Consider the following 19,955-nt stretch of genomic DNA (forward strand, 5'->3'; position numbering starts at 1 on the left):
AAATCTAGATATTTTATAGGAAATGGAAACCTCCGATTCTATGATTTTGTTTACAATAAAACCATCTTCAATAATTTATAAAAATTACACAATTTACACGCATTAACATGAGTCGACTTAAACCCCTTTAACACATTTCTATAAATTGTTTGTTTACAGTATTTACAAGGCAAATAAAAAATTTAAATTTTATATATAATAATAGGGAAATAACTCTAAAATGTATCAATGATATTTGGTTGAATATGTTTACCAAACCATAGAAAAATTAATTTTTTGAATAGATATAATTAATTTTTAGTGATTGAAAGACAGCATGTCAGTGGTTGTTCGAAAGGTTATCTACAAACCTTTGTGGGGGTGAGGTAAGTTAAATTAATTGTCATTGAACAAAAAGTTTAAGAAACGAGCTGTTTCGCGGTATGCGGCCATGTCAATTCAACTAATTGTTGGTGTCATGCCTAATGTAAGGATTTGCATTTTATATAAATATATTACATTTCACTACCTATATACATATCTACACACTTGAATATTAAATTTGTAAATTCAATGAAAGTCGGTGCCAAATATATGATGAAAAAATACAAAAATTAGAATCTTTTCGCAAATAAGGTAAAAAACATAAATAATAAAAACACAACTACAACTGATAACAAAAAAAGTTCCCTTGGATTCGCAAAAACGTTCAATATTCTAATTTTGCACAATTCTGGTAAGGTGTTTTCACCGTTGAAAAATCCAAAAGTGTGGTACATTAGAAAAGTAAATGTCAGACGAACATCAATAATAACCATATCATAGAAATTTACGGCCGACACTATCACTCACGGCCTGAGAGTACTTCCTCCTAAGGTGTTGAAGATCGACAGTCATATGTAACAAGAGGAAGACCTAACTACACTTAAGATAAATGTTTCATATCACATGAACATGCATTCCACACGTTATTGAATAGTGTCGAATAGTCTAGACCAGTCATTAAAAGTAAACATTGCCAAGTAGTAAAACAATTCGACAAAGAAACAATATGTTAGTCAATTTATAGCTATAGATATCTAGATAAATAGTGTAAATATGTTACACCTTGAAATTCAAAATTAAGGGGTTAAGTGGTTCTGATGTGTTTACAACAATAATTAACAATATTTAAAAAAATACTACAGATGCCATTTTTTAACCTCTGAAACCCACATCACCCCTTAAGACATTATATAACATATTGTTCGACACAGCTTTCTTTTTCGTAAATTGTATAAAAATAAGATGTATTATTTAAGAGTAGATAAAAGGCCTGGAGAACAGAGATATTAGATATCTCAAACATGACTTATCACAAGGAATTTGTTGTGATCAATACGACAGTTAACTTGTCCTGTTTTATTAAAAAAATAAGTAGTTACTACAAGAAACTTTCCATACAATAATACGCCAGATAAGGGGAATACAAATATATTATTTCTTTAGTTTTGCATGCGTATGTACTTTGGTCTGTACGTATACATATTACATATATATTAGTTTTATATGCAGATATGATACAAATCGCATATAAACACTTTTTGGAAAAAAAGTCCAACACTAAAAAATCGAACAGTGCAACCTCGATATAACAATAAATTTTCATAATACAAGTAATTCGTTAAAAACAGGTTTGTATGTAAAGGTTAGATTAGAAAAAAATCGATATAAGGATGTAAGAAAAATAGCTTTATTGAAATCAAAAACACGTACTCATCTTGTTATACACTTTTACTATCATTTATTAGTAACACATTCTTATCAAATTACTGTACGTATTTTCTATTTACAGCCAATTAGATAGGCTTCAACGCGTTTTTGTGCGTAAAAAGCTGTTACATATTATGCAATTAAGTCATATATTGGTGCGAACTTTATATAAAGGTTTTGGGTTGACAAATTTCATTAATTATTATTAGTTTTCTTAGTAATTAAAAATTTGTTAAAAAATGTTTGCAATGTAGTTATAGTTTGCATTGACATAGAAGTCAATTCAAATGAGAATTCAAATGGATTACGGAGAATTTGATAAAATCAAGGAAGTCGTTATATTGAGGTACGTTATATTAAGGTTGCACTGTATTATGTATTGTATATTACTGGAAGGGTTCATTCAATATATCCCTTGCTAATTAAATGGGTGAAAGAGTAGGTTATTATTTCAATCCACCAAAGTATTAAATGTAAATTAAAGGAACATTCTTTTAATAAAAACGTGCTATTTTACAATGCTTTGAAATAATACATAACAATAACAGCATTGCACACCTGTCAGTTTGAAAGTTTTCTTGTTGATGGCACTGCAAATTTTGTTGATATAAACGCCGTAACATAGCGCACCGTAAGCGCGCACTAATTCTCTCACTTATGTATTCGTCACAAGTTGATTCTTGTTTGCTGCTGCTTAATCTTCAAGCGCCCTATTGCTATGTTTGTTTATCGACACAACTGTTCTAAAAATTTTTGAAAGCGGTTACAAAGCATATAAAAAGAAACAAGATAAGTGAAAGTAATACTTCCACTACTTACACATGACTAAAAATATACATAGGACAACATAACTATTCAATTAATTTTAAGTAAGCATCAATCAATAACAAAAGAACAGGGAGGGCCTTAGGATTCATTAAAGGAGATCTTAGTTTTCGAATTTCCCAAACAGAAAGCAAAGATGTGCAAAATAGTTAAAGTTGCACCGTTGTTTAAGGAAGATTTTACCGAATTTAACTGTTATGCTTATTCTGAAGAATTTACCTTTGCGGCTGCGTAACAGAACAGACAATACCATCGTTGCTGATGGTGTCTTCCTCTGATGTGTTATTTGGTGGTACGACTTCGCGATGTCGTACAAACTCGCAAAGGTTTTGGCCAATTTTGCAACCTTTTAAAGAGAAACCTGTAAATAAAAATGTAGGCGGAACGTTACCACTTCTTTACGAGACGAAAGAGTTTTCGTTTGGTTCATTATTTTCTTCGAATCATTCACTATTTCACATTTACATTCTTCCTTCAATACACATTTAAACATTGAATGAATTGAATCATTAAAACAATTTTATATTTAATAGCAATTATGATTTCATCCTTTCAAATGACGCTATTGCTGAATATTTGGTAAATATTTCTAATAGTGAAAATATTTTATGTAGTGGTCAAAGATTACTTTAATATCACAATTTTATTGGCTTCCAAAACATTTACACTAATAAAGGCTTTTTCAGTTAAACAATTAAACTTTGTTAATAATATTTACAGGACATTGCTTGGATGTCAGATTTTTACGAGGACGGTTTTATTCTCGTTAAAATTATGGCAGCCCAATCCTGTAGCGTGTATTGATGCTCACTGAACTAACTGAACTAGTTAAAAAATTAATAGTACTTTGTTTTTAAGCATACCTTTCTCATATCAATAAGGTAAAAAAAATTATCAACAGTTTTCCACAAATGTAAGTAATGCCGCTCAATATCTCTTCTTCGAATTTCTTGGTTTTAATTAAACGAATCAATCACGAGCACTTCAAATACCTCGAAATTCATGAAATCAAATACACAGGTGTTGTAAAGTTTATTATACGATCAAATATCTAACTTTTAGAAATACAATATTTTATTGAGAAACGACATCTAATAAGCAGATGAAAAACTATTGAATAAAAAGAACCAAGGCCGTTGAAAAATAGTGATGTGATATCAACACACTGCCGATGTAAATTATCGATAGCGTATAGAAAATGCGTTGCCAGAGACAGAAACTATGATAGTTTTGTTATTAAGTAATTATTAGGCACTATTCCGATTACTATGGCTCCGCGATCTGAGGGCATCGTTGGAAAGAGGACGACCTCCCGATTAGAAAATATAGAGGGTTATAGGACGCCTAGTTTTCGAGATATTCGGCTTCAAAGATCAAAAAATCAAAAATTTCGCCAAGCAATTTCACACACTTTAACACATTTTACGCTCTCTTTTCACTTCAAATATTTCAAATTACGGGTCGGCTTTAGTATACCGTCCAACGATTTCGGGGTTAAAATGAATATGGGCCAGGGTTATTTTTTTGAAGCGCGGTTAAAGGCCCCCTGTGAAAAAAGAAGTTATACACATAAAAAAACTTCGGACACCCCTGGTTTTGGCTCCACCAGGGTCATTTTTTTAAGCGCAGCCGAAGGCCTCCAATGATGTAAGGAGTTCTACGCGAAAAAAAAATTCAGACATCGTTGCAAAGCTTTTTTTATATACATACTTGATGCAGAAGAAAGTTCTACGACAAAAAATTATCATAAGCAAATAAATAAAACGCAGTCATTGAAAAATCCATTATATGTGGTTTCTACCATGTGGCAACACTCGGTTTCCACATAATTGTAAACACACCCAGCAAGTCATGGGTACTGAAACTCCAAAACATTCAAAGAAATTTTAATAACACCACTACATACACACATATGCAACAAAGGGCAAAATGTGCATAAACATTTACCTCAACTCTTCTCTCGTACAGCACTCTTGTGTTGAACACATAGAAGACGACAAGCGACGAGCGAGATCTGTCAAATATTAAAATACACGCGTTCTCATGGGCACAGATTTTTTGACAACAGCACGACTACGCGACAACAAGCTTGTAGTTGTCGTTGTCGCCAAATTAGAAATGTTTCTAATTTTGCCGACGACAATGGCTGCTGTAGAGCTGCCACTAACATGTGAAATGTAAAATTATTCAAAGTTCTCCCAAGTATGACGTCATTTTGCCAGTAGATACGTAAAATAGCTTTGATATATCATTTATAATAACAATCGATTATTTAAAACAAATAAATCGCCAATGTTAACATTTTTTGCGTAAATAATTTCACTTTAAACTAAATAGTGGTACTCATTTATCGTCGTAAACGTATGGCAACATCGCAAAATTACAATATCGTAAAACAGCTGTTAATTTTTACATGCATTTCATTTTACGACAATCTTGCAAATATGCGAGACCTTTTTCAGTGGCATTCATGGCATGCTTGCAATTAATTCACAATAAGCTGATATTACCACAATATTGCCAAAGAGCGCTCATTTAACATTTGTTGCCATATTGCAAATTTACTGTATTTATATCATTGCAACGTTAAATGAGTACCACTAATATGTAAATTTTATTGAAATGAAAGATGTTAGTACGTCCACTTTCACACAGGCAACTTCTGTTGCTAATTCTCGTGCGATTCTCTTTTGCTGTCGCCCCTTGCGTTCACACGAGCAATTTTTGTTCGACAACTTTGTTCGTGTTTTTCTGTCATTCTCTTTCATATAATTTTCTCAACTTCTTGTACGCATCGTTTCCAAGCAAATAAATATATTTCATCAACTAATTTTTATCGTTATTCTCAATTTTCTAGCACTTTTTAATTATATTATGCATATTTCTATATGTATTTTCAAATTACACACAAAATTAAATGATTAAAATCAAATTTTCAAATATATTGTATACATTAATTTTAAAATGTGCGCAAATGCAACACTGTTACGTAGCAGCGAACTGTTACGAATAAGAACACAAAGCGTGTTGCCTGAACACAGCAGACTCGGCGCGATTCTCCTCTCCTCGTCGCCCCCTCTCATATAAAACTAAGAATTGCCGCGGAAAAAATTGCCCGTGTGAAAGGGGTCTACTGCAACCATGAAATATGTCGCTGCCGTCTTCAAAATGTTCAAGACGCTGGCTTCAAAGCGACATTTGTGATCAGCCGTCGCTACGTCGTGTCGTGTCGTCGTCTTTCTGTTCAGCACTTCTGAATGATAGAAAGAAACAACCAAAGTGCTCGTGTTTGATCAAGTTTTGTTTTGAGCTATATCATGGCTGCTTGTGAATTATTATTGTTTGTGTTTTATTTAAATCAGTCATCTGCAGCCCAATTAAAGTTTAAATTATTGAAGCACGTAATTATTGAAAACGTAAAATAAAAGTTTTCTGAAGCCAAAATATGGAATTGAAGAGGGTGATACAGTAATACTTCGTTGCACTATCAATTCGAAGCACGCAATAGAAGCCAATAATGGTCAGCATCAATGGCGAAACCATTGAATACGTAAATAATTGTTGAATATAATAATATTATCTTGCCTTAAATTCTAATTAATTTTCCACACAGATATTTTAAACCTCATATGGCGCGTTAAAGGTACGCACACTTATTGGTGTCACTTATTGTAGCAGCGTAGAACTTTCGAAGCGATGGAATATGTGCTGCAAGTAAATCCAAAACTATGGACGCAAACGCTGCTACATGGAACACAAATCATTCACACACCAGATATTACGTTTAATGCCACTTTTTTGCGTGCAATTAAACCTTTTGGTCAACACAAGTACGAGAATTGGAACGACATGGTTTAGGTGCTTTTGAAACCGTTTATTATCACGACGTGTGTCAACTGGGTTTTGCCAATGAGCTAGAGGGCAAAGCAGTTTCAGTCTCTTTGAGATTACCGGCACTTGGCCGTGCCATTAGCAGCTAAAACACAGAAATTAAAGGGTAAATTTAAGTGAATGTTTGTGCACATAGAAATTTAAAAACTTTTTGTATGTATAATTAGGAGGACTTTTTTGATTCATTTTCACCTTGTATTGAGGAATCATAACGTTGTTGTATCGCTTTACAAGGACATAAATTCACCGAAATTAGTTCAATGGAAATACTACAGCAAGAGCATGGATGTTAAGACTTGAACGGTGCCGTGTTAGATTTAGAATTCCTGAAACATAAGGTAATTATTACCAACTTTTATTACAAACTTTATAAAAATTCAAATTTTACTTTATATTTTATAGAAACCCTCCTCCCAGATGAATCCAGTACTAGTGAAATTAATGAAAGAACAGATCTTATAAAAACTCCGAAAGAAACCAAAAGAGTCCTCACATAATGTGCGCAGCTTACACTTCCAGACCGCACGGGGTATTTGACATTTTCCACTCTTCCTCCAGCCTTTGTCCGATAGCAAAAATTGTTCAAATATTCATTTTCATCTACTTTATACATATGTATATAGTGTAGTACGATAATATATGTATAAAGTAAATATAATAATAAACAACTAAATGGCATGATATTTTCAATAAATATGTAATATAATTAATGATTTTGTTATTAAATTCTCATTTGGGATTTTGGTAGAACTAACCGAAAACAGAGGGTATAGTTTCTGGGCTTTTGTGGGTCGCAGTACTGAAAGTGCACGTGGAGTTTTGGTTCGCAGTATTGGGTTTTTCATCCGTGATTGTACCAATACCATTCCCGAAATTGTGCAAGAGGTATGTATACATTGCTAAATGATGAATGTAATGTGCAAGAAAGGGATGAACGATCACACGTACACAATAGTTTCGGGTACTTTTGTCAATTCGCCCTTAAGAATGGCATAGAAACTTTCATTGAAACTGCTGGTACCGCTCCCTGGCATTTCACCGGAGAATTCGCCAGTACCTGTTTTGCAGGGTAACTTGTATATTAGGCATGCATTGTCAGTTCATCGCTTTTTCTCATTCACAGTAGTTTGGTTTTTTCCAAAAAAACAGTAGTTGGCAAAAGCGAGAAACCCTATTTTGACAGATAAAAATGAACAAACTAAATTTTTAAATTCTATCGAACTTTATCCATATTTATTTTGACCATCCCGGAACTAATAATGATTGTACATTCCTTTAAAATTCAGAATATTATAGAGATGCGGTAAACAAAAGGAAATTTAATTTATAAATTAAACTTTTTTTTCAAATAAATTACGTATTAGCTGAGAGTTCTGGCCCGCATTGCCAACATAATTCACTTTTAAGCGAATCTATGAAGAAAGCTAAATGCGTTTTATTTGTCCATGATTTATACTATGTTTACATATAACGAGATTAGCTCCATTTACGAGCTTAACTCGATATTCTGTAATTAGGAAACGAGATTTCCATTGCTCTCTGGATAATCCGAGATTATAAAATTATCTCATTTTATACAACTAGATTTTCGGTGTTATTCCTACGTTTATAGATAATTTTGCGAAGAAAAGGAGAAATGTCAAAAGAAAATGTAAACAACAATGGCCGACAGCGAGAGAAATATGTGTAATACAACAACAAATGCAACACATTTGATAATTGATAATCTCCTTTGGCTATATGTAAACGATTAGATTATTGAACGAGCTTAGAACGAGATTATTTTCATATGTAAACATATTATTAGCTATTATCTTGTGGTGGTCAAATAAAACACGCCTATTGAATAGATGCAATGCCCGTTCACCGTTTTTTCATTCACAATAGTAAGGTTATTTCTAAAAAAATGTAGTTGGCAAAGCGATAAACCATATTTTGACAGATGCAAATGTAAACAAACAAAAGTTATGAATTCTGGCAAATGTGCAAATTGGCAAATAAAACCTTTATCCATATTTATTTTGATTTAGAAGAACGCGAGTAAATCGGATTTGTAGGTCGTTTATGGCGAAACGATTTCACACCGATCGAAAACAAATGTACTCTTGCATAATTGCACTATAGCACGAAATGCAAATGTCCTACACGAAAATTGGCAAGAGAAAGAGAGAACTCTCCAAAGCAGAAAAATATATTATCAAAGTATGTATGAAATATTTTTCGCGATCCTCAACTCTGAATTGGTTCACAACTGAATGTTGGTTTCTAGATGTGATTAAAGTACACAGCACCATCTATGTGTTACATATATTTGATAATGCTGCAGAGATCAGTGTTGTTCTCTTCTGAATGGGGAAAAACTTCCCTACAAGACGGAGCTATCCGTTCAAAAATTGCCGCCATTAATTCCAAAAAAACTTGAATTTTTTTAATTACAATTTCTTAACTACTACTTCGGCGTCTCAAGTAGCGTGTTGTTGTTTTTTGCACAACTGTTTTTGTATTGTGATGGTTGTTTTCAACGTCACAGATTTGTGAGGAAATTGTGTGCATTTGAGTATAAGGTAGTGATGAGCGATATTGCTATTTTTGAATCACTGTGATTTCAGTGATTGTTATTTTTAAATCACTGTGATTTTATATTGCTATTGCAATCACAACAAAAAAAAAACGAATTTATGAGAATTTATACTCCACATTTTTTTTAATTTTTTACATTTACAGTTTTATTAATTTTAACAATATCCAAAATTTACCTGCTTTTGTAATCACAATTAATTTATTAATACATTTTAGGTACATTTAACTGCTTTTGTAATTACCGTACCCAAAATTATCAAAATCACAACTAAAATTTCTACTGTGATCACCGAACAGTGCTTGCTACTTTCGAACTGATATTGTTATTGAACAGTAATTGCTACTTTCGCACTGATATTGTTACTGAACAGTGATCGTTCCTTTCGAACTGGTATTGTTACTGAACAGTGATTGCTACTTTCGAACTGATATTGTTACCGAACAGTGATTGATACTTTCGAACTGCTATTGCTACTGAACAGTGATTGTTACTTTTCGAACTGCTATAATAATAAGAAGGAGCAAATGTTAGCTATGCCAAAATGTTATTTGACATTAGGGAACATCGAAAAAATTTCGAACACTATAAAGGAACACACCACTCAAAAGGGGAACAAATCGAATATGTTTACCACTCGATAAGGGAACCAAGCAAGTGTATACCACAATATAAAGGAACATGAGAACAGAGATTGCTTGCGCCGCTGATCTTGCTCATATGCATTAGGGAATATTAGATAAATTTTTAATAAAAAGCAATTAACTTATGGGAGAATGTAAAAATAATCAAGGTAATTCTGATTAATTTTAAAGTAAAATAAAATAAAAAAAAACATAAAAATAAAATTGTAGAATTTCTGGCGGGATTTGAACTTCGGCAAAATATTTCAAGTTGCAACATAAAGTTGTCCTATGCAGGAACACTGATCACATTGATTTCTGGTTGTCTATGGCAAACCAAATTCATATAATTAAGTATGTATGTAAATTTATACTGAATTCCATATTTTTTCTAATGCCAAAAGAGATGTACACGCATGCAAGCATACACACATACATATGTTCCTCACAATTCCTTCTAACGATTACTTGCAACTCAGCGGCATGAAACGTAGGCAAATCGAACGTTACATTACTATAAAAGTAGCGTATGTCACAATTCAAGAACAAACCCCTGCAAAAGAAACAAATGTGACAACATAGCCGACATTGCCTCTAGATTGTCGATTTGAAATATTTTTGTCAATTCCTAGTCGACTCGCACAATTCGACATCAATATGTATGTGAGCACATCTGTACGTTTGCGGGCAAAGTTGTCAGGGGTAAGGGAAGCGGTCATTTACTTATTTGCAACATTTTGCTACAACTCAACAACAACACAATGTAGCGTCACGCCGCCTTCGCGCAAAATCGCCGTTACACCTTCGACACAACACCATGGGCAGAGGCGTTTCAACGGAGGGTTTTCTATAAATGCAAGATACCTATTTGTATTGCGAAGTATTGATATATTAAGGGGTCATTTAATTAAGAATATATGAATTCAAAATAATTCTTAAATTTTGTTCAATTCTGTATAATTTAATCCAGTAGTAAATATATCATTAGGATCATTAGGGGACCACTCTGCCTCGACCCCTCCTTGCCATCGACCATCAACTGTACTCGAGGAAAAGGCAAAAGTGACGACAAGCGTATGTGTATTGATTAATGTGTGCGTGAATCTGAATTGCGTTCATTGGCATAAACGTTTTGCTGGATTTTTGGCAGATGAGCAAATATTTTCATGAAATATTATAATTATTAAAATAAAGAAAATATGCTACTGAAATTACTATATAAAGGTAGATCTGCAAAAAATCCTTTAAAAAAAAGATGATTAAAAAAATTTCAGTATTACAGAATTTGAACGTAAATGCTCGGAATCGCATTTCGTTAACTCCTTCGCGTTTACAATCTGCGCTATAGCGAAAATGAAAATGCGCGCGCCTTAGTCAGTGTTTTGTTCAGATCACTTGCGTCTGTTTGTATCATTGTTCCCAGTTCGCTGATGCTGTGGTGTACTTTTTCGATGTTCCCTTATAATTTCGCACTCAAAAAGTTGCGAGTTAACATTTGCTTCTTCTTATTATTATACGTTCTTTGCTGGTATTGTTACTGAACAGTGATTGATACTTTCGAACTGCTATTGCTACTGAAAAGTGATTGTTACTTTTCGAACTGCTATTGCTACAGTGATCGAATTAGAATCACTGAACTGCTACTGTTACAGTGATGGAATTAGAATTACTGAACTCGTATATGTACTGTGATCGAACAAAAACACTGAACTTCTCTATAGCTACTGTGATCGAACTCAAATTACTGAACTACAATTGTTTTTATGCAATTAAACCATTTGGCCATCTACATACACTTGACATCCACGAAGTGCGAGTGCAACAAGCATGTGAACAATTGGAACGACATGGTTATGTGCGTTTGCAACCGTTTATCATCGCGACAATGAGCTATGGGGCAAAGCAGTTGCAATATTTTTGGACTTACCGGCACCTCAGTTGGCCGTGCCATTAGCTGCTAAAACACAGAAATTAAAGGGTAAATTTAAGTGAATGTTTGTGATAATAGAAATTTAAAAACTTCTTGTATGTTCAATTAGGAAGACGTTTTTGATTAATTTTCACCTTGTATTGAGGAATCATAACGTTGTTGTATCGCTTTAAAATGACATGGATTCGCCGAAAATAGCTCAATGGAAATAATACAGCAAGAGCATGGATGTTAAGACTAGAACGTTGCTAGATTTAGAAATCCTGAATCCTTATCAAAGTGCATTCAAGAAAGTAAACTACCCAGCAAGTCATGGGTACTGAAACTCCAACACATTCAAAGAAATTTTAATAACACCACTACATACACACATACACAACAAAGGGTAAAATGTGCAAGCTAACATTAGTTAACATGTTAACTAACATAAGCTAAATTAGTCAGCTAACATAACATATTAATGCTACGCAAGTTCATGCTAAGCTCTTCATGTTGTAATGCTTGCTACGTTATTTGCATATCAATACCTACTCTTTATCATTGAGTGTTACGGTATCTTTATAAGTTGTAGTTGGAATCATAAAGCCGCTCACAGCAAGTCACCTGAGGAGTAAGATCATATAGGAACAGCGAGATTTTAGCTAGTGTAAAGGGAGCCACTAATTACTTGTTGCTGCATCCACACAGAAATGCAGCGTAATATATGCTTGGGCTTTGGCTTAGTTAGGGCAGATGTAATGTAGAATTGAAACGGTGAACATCAAGAATAAATAATTGGAAACTAAATAAAAACGTTTTTAACTGGCGCCCAACTCAAAGGCCAAGGACCTGCAAAAAGAACATACGAATTCTGAAGGACCAAGAACCTGCAAAAGAAAACATAGCAATTCTGAAGCAGCAGAGACCCGCATATTTTGAAAGGACATAAGGAATCCCGAAGGACTACGGACCAACAAATTCATCACCATTAACATCATCATTAAAAATATTAAAAGTGTGAGTGATTATTTAAACAATTTTCAAGTGGTTATCTAAAAACTTATAAATTATAAAAAAACTACATTTTACAATATTTAAAAGATTAATAGCAAAGCAAAAGACTTTGTAATTTCCAATTAAAACAAATTGATGTTTTGCATAAAATTCCATTGTGTTACAACACAGATTAAAGTTAGCGTTCAACGAAATAACCTTAAAAAAGACTCGTGTTAAGTAGAGTGCTATTTACAACAACGTCACGTTACATAACGAATATTGCTTCTGGTATTTGCATTAATTTATTGCTAATCATAAAACTGAGAAAAAGTTTTGTACTGGTAATCAATAATTAATAATTTTTTAAATATTAAAAAAGTAATATTAAAAAAAATCGAAAAAACAAAACGTACATACTTATAGTTGCTTTAAATAATTTCAACAATTAGAAACGAAACTTATCAACTTTTCTTTACCAGGCCTTAAATTATAAATTATAGACAGATAAAATGTCTCTGAATAGAGAGCAAGTAGAAGATATTGTTAATGAAGCCATTGAAAAGGTAAAACAAGGGTTATACGCTCAGCTAGGTAACTTGACCTGTGCAATTAATCAATTGAAACCACGTGGCGTTGAAGAACATCTACCCGTTTCAATTAATCCATTAATAGTAGAAAACAATGCAAGTTTAGACCTAATAAAATCTCTGCCTGAATTTAATGGTGACTCTGTTTCCTATCCAGCTTGGCGAACTGCAGCTGAATTCGCCATTAATTATTACTCGGAAGGTTCGGAAAAATATTACATCGCTATGGGTATTTTCCGAAACAAAATTATTGGATCCGCAAACACCACACTTGCGTCTTTTAACACGGTGCTTAATTTCAAGGCAATTATAGCTAGACTAGATCAGGAATATGCCGATAAAAGGCCTCTTTATGTTTTGGAGAATGAACTAAGTATCCTTAGACAAGATAGCCTTTCCATTACTGACTATTATAATAAAGTGGACAAAAAGCTGTGCCTCATCATAAATAAACAAATCATGACGTATAGCGGGAATAAAAATATTATTGCCACTTTAAATGAGCGCGCTAGAGAAAACGCTTTACGCGTCTTCATATCAGGACTTCGACGTCCATTGTGCGATATCCTTTTTTCCACCAGACCCAAAGATCTTCCAACTGCTCTTGCAGTTGCTCAGGAGCTCCAAGCGAATCATAGAAGACATAATTTTGCAGAAGGAAATACTTATAAATTCAATAAGCCGGTAATGTCTCAATTTAGACAGACAGATTACAATAATGGACCGCATGCGGGCATTCACTTCAATTCAAGTTCTAATAAACCAACCCCAATGGAACTCGATAATAATACAAGTTATTACAGACAGCCTAATAGTATTCCGAAACTATCTACTCAACAGCCTCATTCTACACCCAAGTACATTCCTAAACCACATCATCCAAATCAAAATCTGCTAACAAACTATAAACGAGGTCGCGAACAATTCCATTCTGATCGTGCACCCCTTCAGAAATTACAGAAGGTAAATTTTATGCCAGAAGAATTAGAACCCTTCCCAAACGAAGAGGAAAATTTCAGTCAGGATATCAATTTTGAAAATGAATATTATTACAACTCGCGAAATGTCAACCATAATTACAATGACGATACTGTTGCGGAATATGGGGACAAAATAAATTATTTAAACTAAAGTCGCTCCTACCGTTTATTACGAAAAAGTGCAAAAACGGTCAGGAGCTTCGCATTTTAGTGGACACAGGCACTTCAAAAAATTATATAAAATACTTTTCATTCCTTCAAGGAATCAAATCTATGGAGAAACCTTTTAATTTGAAATCCATACACGGCAAAAATCTGATAAATAAAAAGTGCTTAATTAATGTGTTAGGCAATACCTCAACGTTCTTCCTGCTTTCAAGGTTAAGTACATTTGACGGTATAGGTTACGATTTTCTAAAGCATATTGATGCGAAAATTGATACTGCCGAATGGTATTTACTTTACCGAAATGGTAAAGAAAAATTACACTTTCTTCCATGTGAACAAGTAAATTTAATTACAATAGAAGAAAACTCAGTTCCATTCGAATTCCAAGCACAGTTTCGGCAAATAATCAGTAAGAATATTAATGCATTTGCTGACCCAGATAGTGCCTTACCTTATAACACAACAGTTAAGGGGAGAATTCGCACAAATACTGACGAACCGATATACAGCAAGATTTATCCATACCCTATGTCTGTAGCGCCGTTCATTAATAAAGAAATAAAAACACTTCTTAAAAATGGAATAATAAGGCCATCTTCTTCGCCTTACAATTCTCCTGTCCACGGAGTATCTAAAAAAGGATTTGATGAAGATGGAAAGCCAAAACTGAGAATGGTGATCGATTTTCGGAAACTCAACGAAAAAACCATTCCAGATCGTTACCCTATTCCGGATACATCTGTAATCCTAGCCAATTTAGGAAGGTCCAAGTTTTTTACAACATTGGATCTTAAGTCAGGATTTCACCAAATCATTATGTGTGAAAAAGATAGGCAAAAAACAGCGTTTAGTATAAACAACGGAAAATACGAATTCTGCAGATTACCCTTTGGATTAAGAAATGCGCCCAGTATTTTTCAAAGGGCCATTGACGATGTTTTGCGCGACACTATAGGGAAATATTGTCACGTTTACGTCGACGATATAATTATCTATTCTTCAGATGAACAATCACATTTAAAGCACATCGACCACATACTTCAAACACTTGAGAACGCAGGAATGAGAGTCTCGCCTGAAAAATCGAAGTTTTTTAAAACCCAAGTGGAGTTTCTAGGGTTTCTTGTTTCTAACACGGGTATTAAAACCTGCCCAGATAAAATTCGTGATATTGTAAATTACGAACCTCCCCAAACTCTTCGAGCGTTGCGTTCATTTCTGGGACTGTCAGGATATTACAGGCGTTTTATAAAAGACTATGCAGCAATCGTCAAGCCTTTGACAGTCTACCTTCGTGGAGAAAACGGACAAGTAGGTTCACGTTATTCAAAAAATGTGAGAATTGACTTTAGCCCTCAAGCACTTCAAGCTTTTGAACGAATAAAACAAATATTAGCTTCCGAAGATGTGTTACTTCAATACCCAAATTATAATCAACCTTTTGAGCTGACGACAGATGCCTCTTCTACTGCTTTAGGTGCAGTTTTGTCTCAAAAGGGTCGTCCAATTACTATGATTTCACGAACGCTCTCAGCTACCGAACAAAATTATGCTTAACGAACGTGAGCTACTTGCGATTGCATGGGCATTAAGAAAGCTTCGCCACTATTTGTATGGAATGCAAAATATAAACATTTTTACCGACCATCAGCCGCTCATATTCGCAATGTCTGAAAAAAAAACCAAATGCAAAAATGAAAAGATGGCGAGCATTCATAGAAGAGTTTGCACCTAGTTTTCATTTTAAGCCGGGATAAGACAACAAAGTCGCCGATGCGCTTTCTAGACAATTCTGCAACAATTTAAGTGAAGCCCCTTCAAATGAAACTATGCACAGTGAAGAATCCTTAAGTAACGTTATCAAAACTGTCAATTGTCCTATTAACCAATTTAGAAACCAGTTAATGATTTCTAAGTCCAGTTCCTTTAGCCGAAATACTAAAATCCTTTTCAAAAAACTGATACGCCACACAATCACTTTCGATACTCTTAAAAATCTTATTGAATGCCTAAAAATTCATATTAACCCTAACGTTACCAACGGAATTTTTTGCGATCTCCATACTCTAGCACAGACACAAAATGAAATAATATCGGCTTTTCCTGGCATTAAATTTATTCACACTCAGCTTCTCTTAATTGATTTAATTAATAATGATGATCAAATGGAGTTGATATCGATGGAGCACAATCGAGCTCATCGAGGCTTACACGAAAACTATCGCCAGATTTCTAGTGAATACTATTTCCCAAACATAAAAAAATTATTGAAATCAACAATAGCAAATTGCAAGATATGTTTGGAGAATAAATATCAAAGAAAACCTCCTGATCCTGGAATAGGTAAAACACCAATCCCAAACCTCCCAGGTGAAATTCTCCATATGGATATTCTTATAACTGGCAGGCAATTGTTTTTAACGTGTATAGATAAATTTTCCAAATTTGGAATAATTAAACCCATTACTTCAAGAGCTACAGTTGATATTAAATGTGCCCTATTAGAAGTCTTATTAGTGTTTAATAACACTAAAGTCATTGTCTCCGACAACGAAAGAGCCTTTCAATCAACGCGATTCAAGTTATTTTCAGAGATACCTTTTCTATAGACCTATTTTTCATTCCTACTCTTCACAGCGAAAGTAATGGCCAAGTAGAAAGGTTCCATTCCACCCTGTTGGAAATTGCACGCTGCATAAAAGAACAGCAAAAAATAGAAGATACTATTGAGCTGGTTATTTTAGCAACGCACAAATACAATTGCAAAAATCGTTTTCATTCTGTTATCGATGCTAGACCAACCGACATCTTTCACAACTGTGAGGAGGAAAAGTTAAGGTTCATAAAGAAAAAATTATCTGAAACTCAAGAAAAAACTCTGCAAAGAATCAATCAAGGGAAAACTGCTAAAACATATATCCGTGGAGAAAAGGTTTTCATAAGGCGAAACAAAAGACTTGGAAATAAATTTGATAAGGTGTTTGTTGAAAAGATAATCGAAAAAGATCTTGGCACGACGGTTATAATTAATGGCAGGAAAATTCATAAAAGTAATCTTCGTTAGAAATAAAATGTTGTTGTTTACTATATCGTCTCTTACAAAAACAAACTAAATACAAAAAATCACAAAGTTATAAAAATTAAAAATCTGCGACGTTGAATTAATCGAGGGATATGTACGTGCATAACTAAACCACTTGTTAATTTTTTAAATTATCACGATAGTCTTTATGTGAAAATTTGATATTGTTTATTTTAATATGAATCTGTTTTTTTTTCAGCACTCATATTACGTTAATCACTAATTATATTTAACTAAAATTAAGCTAAAAGTTTTGTAAAGCTTAAGCCAAGCAAATATGTCGCCCCTTCAACATATGCTCAACAAAATTCTAATGTAAAAATGCAATACTTCGCCGAATCGAGGACGCTTCGAGATTTAAGAGGGGAATAGTTAACATTAGTTAACATGTTAACTAACATAAGCTAAATTAGTCAGCTAACATAACATATTAATGCTACGCAAGTTCATGCTGAGCTCTTCATGTTGTAATGCTTGCTACGTTATTTGCATATCAATACCTACTCTTTATCATTATTATCACCAACAAGAGCGCGTAGCAACTGCGTAACTCTTTGACATGTGACATTCGAAAGGTCAGGTAAAAACACTGAGTGTTACGGTACCTTTATAAGTTGTAGTTGGTATCATAAAGCCGCTCACAGCATGATCACCTGAGGAGTAAGATCATATAGGAACAGCGAGATTTTAGCTAGTGTTAAGGGAGCCACTAATTACTTGTTGCTGCATCCACACAGAAATGCAGCGTAATATATGCTTGGGCTTTGGCTTAGTTAGGGCAGATGTAATGTAGAATTGAAACGGTGAACATCAAGAATAAATAATTGGAAACTAAATAAAAACGTTTTTAACTTGCATAAACATTTAACTCAACTCTTCTCTCATACAGCACCCTGAATGATAGAAAGAAACAACCAAAGTTTGAACAAGTTTTGTTTTGAGCTATATCATGGCTGCTTGTGAAGTATTATTTTGCGTGTTTTATTTAATTCAGTGATCTGCAGCCCAATTAAAGTATAAATTATTGAAGCACGCATTTTTAAATAAGGAAAACGTAAAATGCTTGTGAAGTATTATTTTGCGTGTTTTATTTAATTCAGTGATCTGCAGCGTAATTAAAGTATAAATTATTGAAGCACGCATTTTTAAATAAGTAAAACGTAAAATAAAAGTTTTCTAAGGCCAAAATATGGAATTGAAGAGGGTGATACAGTAATACTTCATTGCACTATCAATTCGAAGCACGCAATAGAAGCCAACAATGGTCAACATCAATGGCGAAACCATTGAATACGTAAATAATTGTTGAATATAATAATATTATCTTGCCTTAAATTCTAATTAATTTTCCACACAGATATTTCAAACCTCATATGGCGCGTTAAAGGTACGCAAACTTATTGGTGTCACTTATTGTAGCAGCGTAGAACTTTCGAAGCGATGGAATATGTGCTGCAAGCAAATCCAAAACTATGGACGCAAACGCTGCTACATGGAACACAAATCATTCACACACCAGATATTACGTTTAATGTCACTTTTTTGCGTGCAATTAAACCTTTTGGTCAACACAAGCACGAGAATTGGAACGACATGGTTTAGGTGCTTTTGAAACCGTTTATTATCACGACGTGTGTCAACTGGGTTTTGCCAATGAGCTAGAGGGCAAAGCAGTTTCAGTATCTTTGAGATTACCGGCACTTGGCCGTGCCATTAGCAGCTAAAACACAGAAATTAAAGGGTAAATTTAAGTGAATGTTTGTGCTCGTAGAAATTTAAAAACTTTTTGTATGTTTAATTAGGAGGACTTTTTTGATTCATTTTCACCTTGTATTGAGGAATCATAACGTTGTTGTATCGCTTTACAAGGACATAAATTCACCGAAATTAGTTCAATGGAAATACTACAGCAAGAGCATGGATGTTAAGACTTGAACGGTGCCGTGTTAGATTTAGAATTCCTGAAACATAAGGTATTTATTACCAACTTTTATTACAAACTTTATAAAAATTCAAATTTTACTTTATATTTTATAGAAACCCTCCTCCCAGATGAATCCAGTACTAGTGAAATTAATGAAAGAACAGATCTTATAAAAACTCCGAAAGAAACCAAAAGAGTCCTCACATAATGTGCGCAGCTTACACTTCCAGCACGGGGTATTTGACATTTTCCACTCTTCCTCCAGCCTTTGTCCGATAGCAAAAATTGTTCAAATATTCATTTTCACCTACTTTATACATATGTATATAGTGTAGTACGATAACATATGTATAAAGTAAATATAATAATAAACAACTAAATGGCATGATATTTTCAATAAATATGTAATATAATTAATGATTTTTTTATTAAATTCTCATTTGGGATTTTGGTAGAACTAACCGAAAACAGAGGGTATAGTTTCTGGGCTTTTGTGGGTCGCAGTACTGAAAGTGCACGTGGAGTTTTCGTTCGCAGTATTGGGTTTTTCATCCGTGATTGTACCAATACCATTCCCCAAATTGTGCAAGAGGTATATATACATTGCTAAATGATGAATGTAATGTGCAAGAAAGGGATGAACGATCACACGTACACAATA

At 33.7% G+C, this 19,955-nt stretch overlaps 1 protein-coding gene and 2 long non-coding RNA genes across 10 annotated transcripts in view; 2 read left to right on the plus strand and 1 right to left on the minus strand.

The window, feature by feature from the left end:
* The window catches only part of LOC105219285 (mucin-4), a 29,435-nt gene extending 25,725 nt beyond the window's left edge, over positions 1-3,710 (minus strand). For 5 of the 8 annotated variants that reach the window (XM_054235508.1, XM_054235507.1, XM_054235506.1 and 2 more), the window contains exons 1-2: positions 3,275-3,405; positions 2,776-2,917 (exon numbers count right to left, since the gene is read on the minus strand). In XM_054235508.1, coding sequence (XP_054091483.1) covers positions 2,776-2,917; positions 3,275-3,281 — 149 coding nt within the window. In that variant the 5' untranslated portion in view covers positions 3,282-3,405. The other 3 variants (XM_011195320.3, XM_029044909.2, XM_011195323.3) reach the window with 3 other exon arrangements.
* Positions 3,711-5,281: 1,571 nt separating this feature from the next.
* LOC128923091 (uncharacterized) lies at positions 5,282-7,040 on the plus strand. Its single transcript, XR_008472164.1, has 4 exons — positions 5,282-6,106; positions 6,170-6,553; positions 6,615-6,785; positions 6,850-7,040. It is a non-coding gene; the product is annotated as an uncharacterized LOC128923091 (long non-coding RNA).
* Positions 7,041-11,776: 4,736 nt separating this feature from the next.
* Positions 11,777-19,700, plus strand: LOC128923036 (uncharacterized). Its single transcript, XR_008472131.1, has 5 exons — positions 11,777-12,574; positions 17,570-18,664; positions 18,728-19,111; positions 19,173-19,343; positions 19,408-19,700. It is a non-coding gene; the product is annotated as an uncharacterized LOC128923036 (long non-coding RNA).
* The last annotated feature ends 255 nt before the right edge of the window (positions 19,701-19,955 follow it).

The sequence above is a fragment of the Zeugodacus cucurbitae genome, chromosome X (genome assembly GCF_028554725.1).
Source record: "Zeugodacus cucurbitae isolate PBARC_wt_2022May chromosome X, idZeuCucr1.2, whole genome shotgun sequence".
Lineage (NCBI taxonomy): Eukaryota > Metazoa > Arthropoda > Insecta > Diptera > Tephritidae > Zeugodacus > Zeugodacus cucurbitae.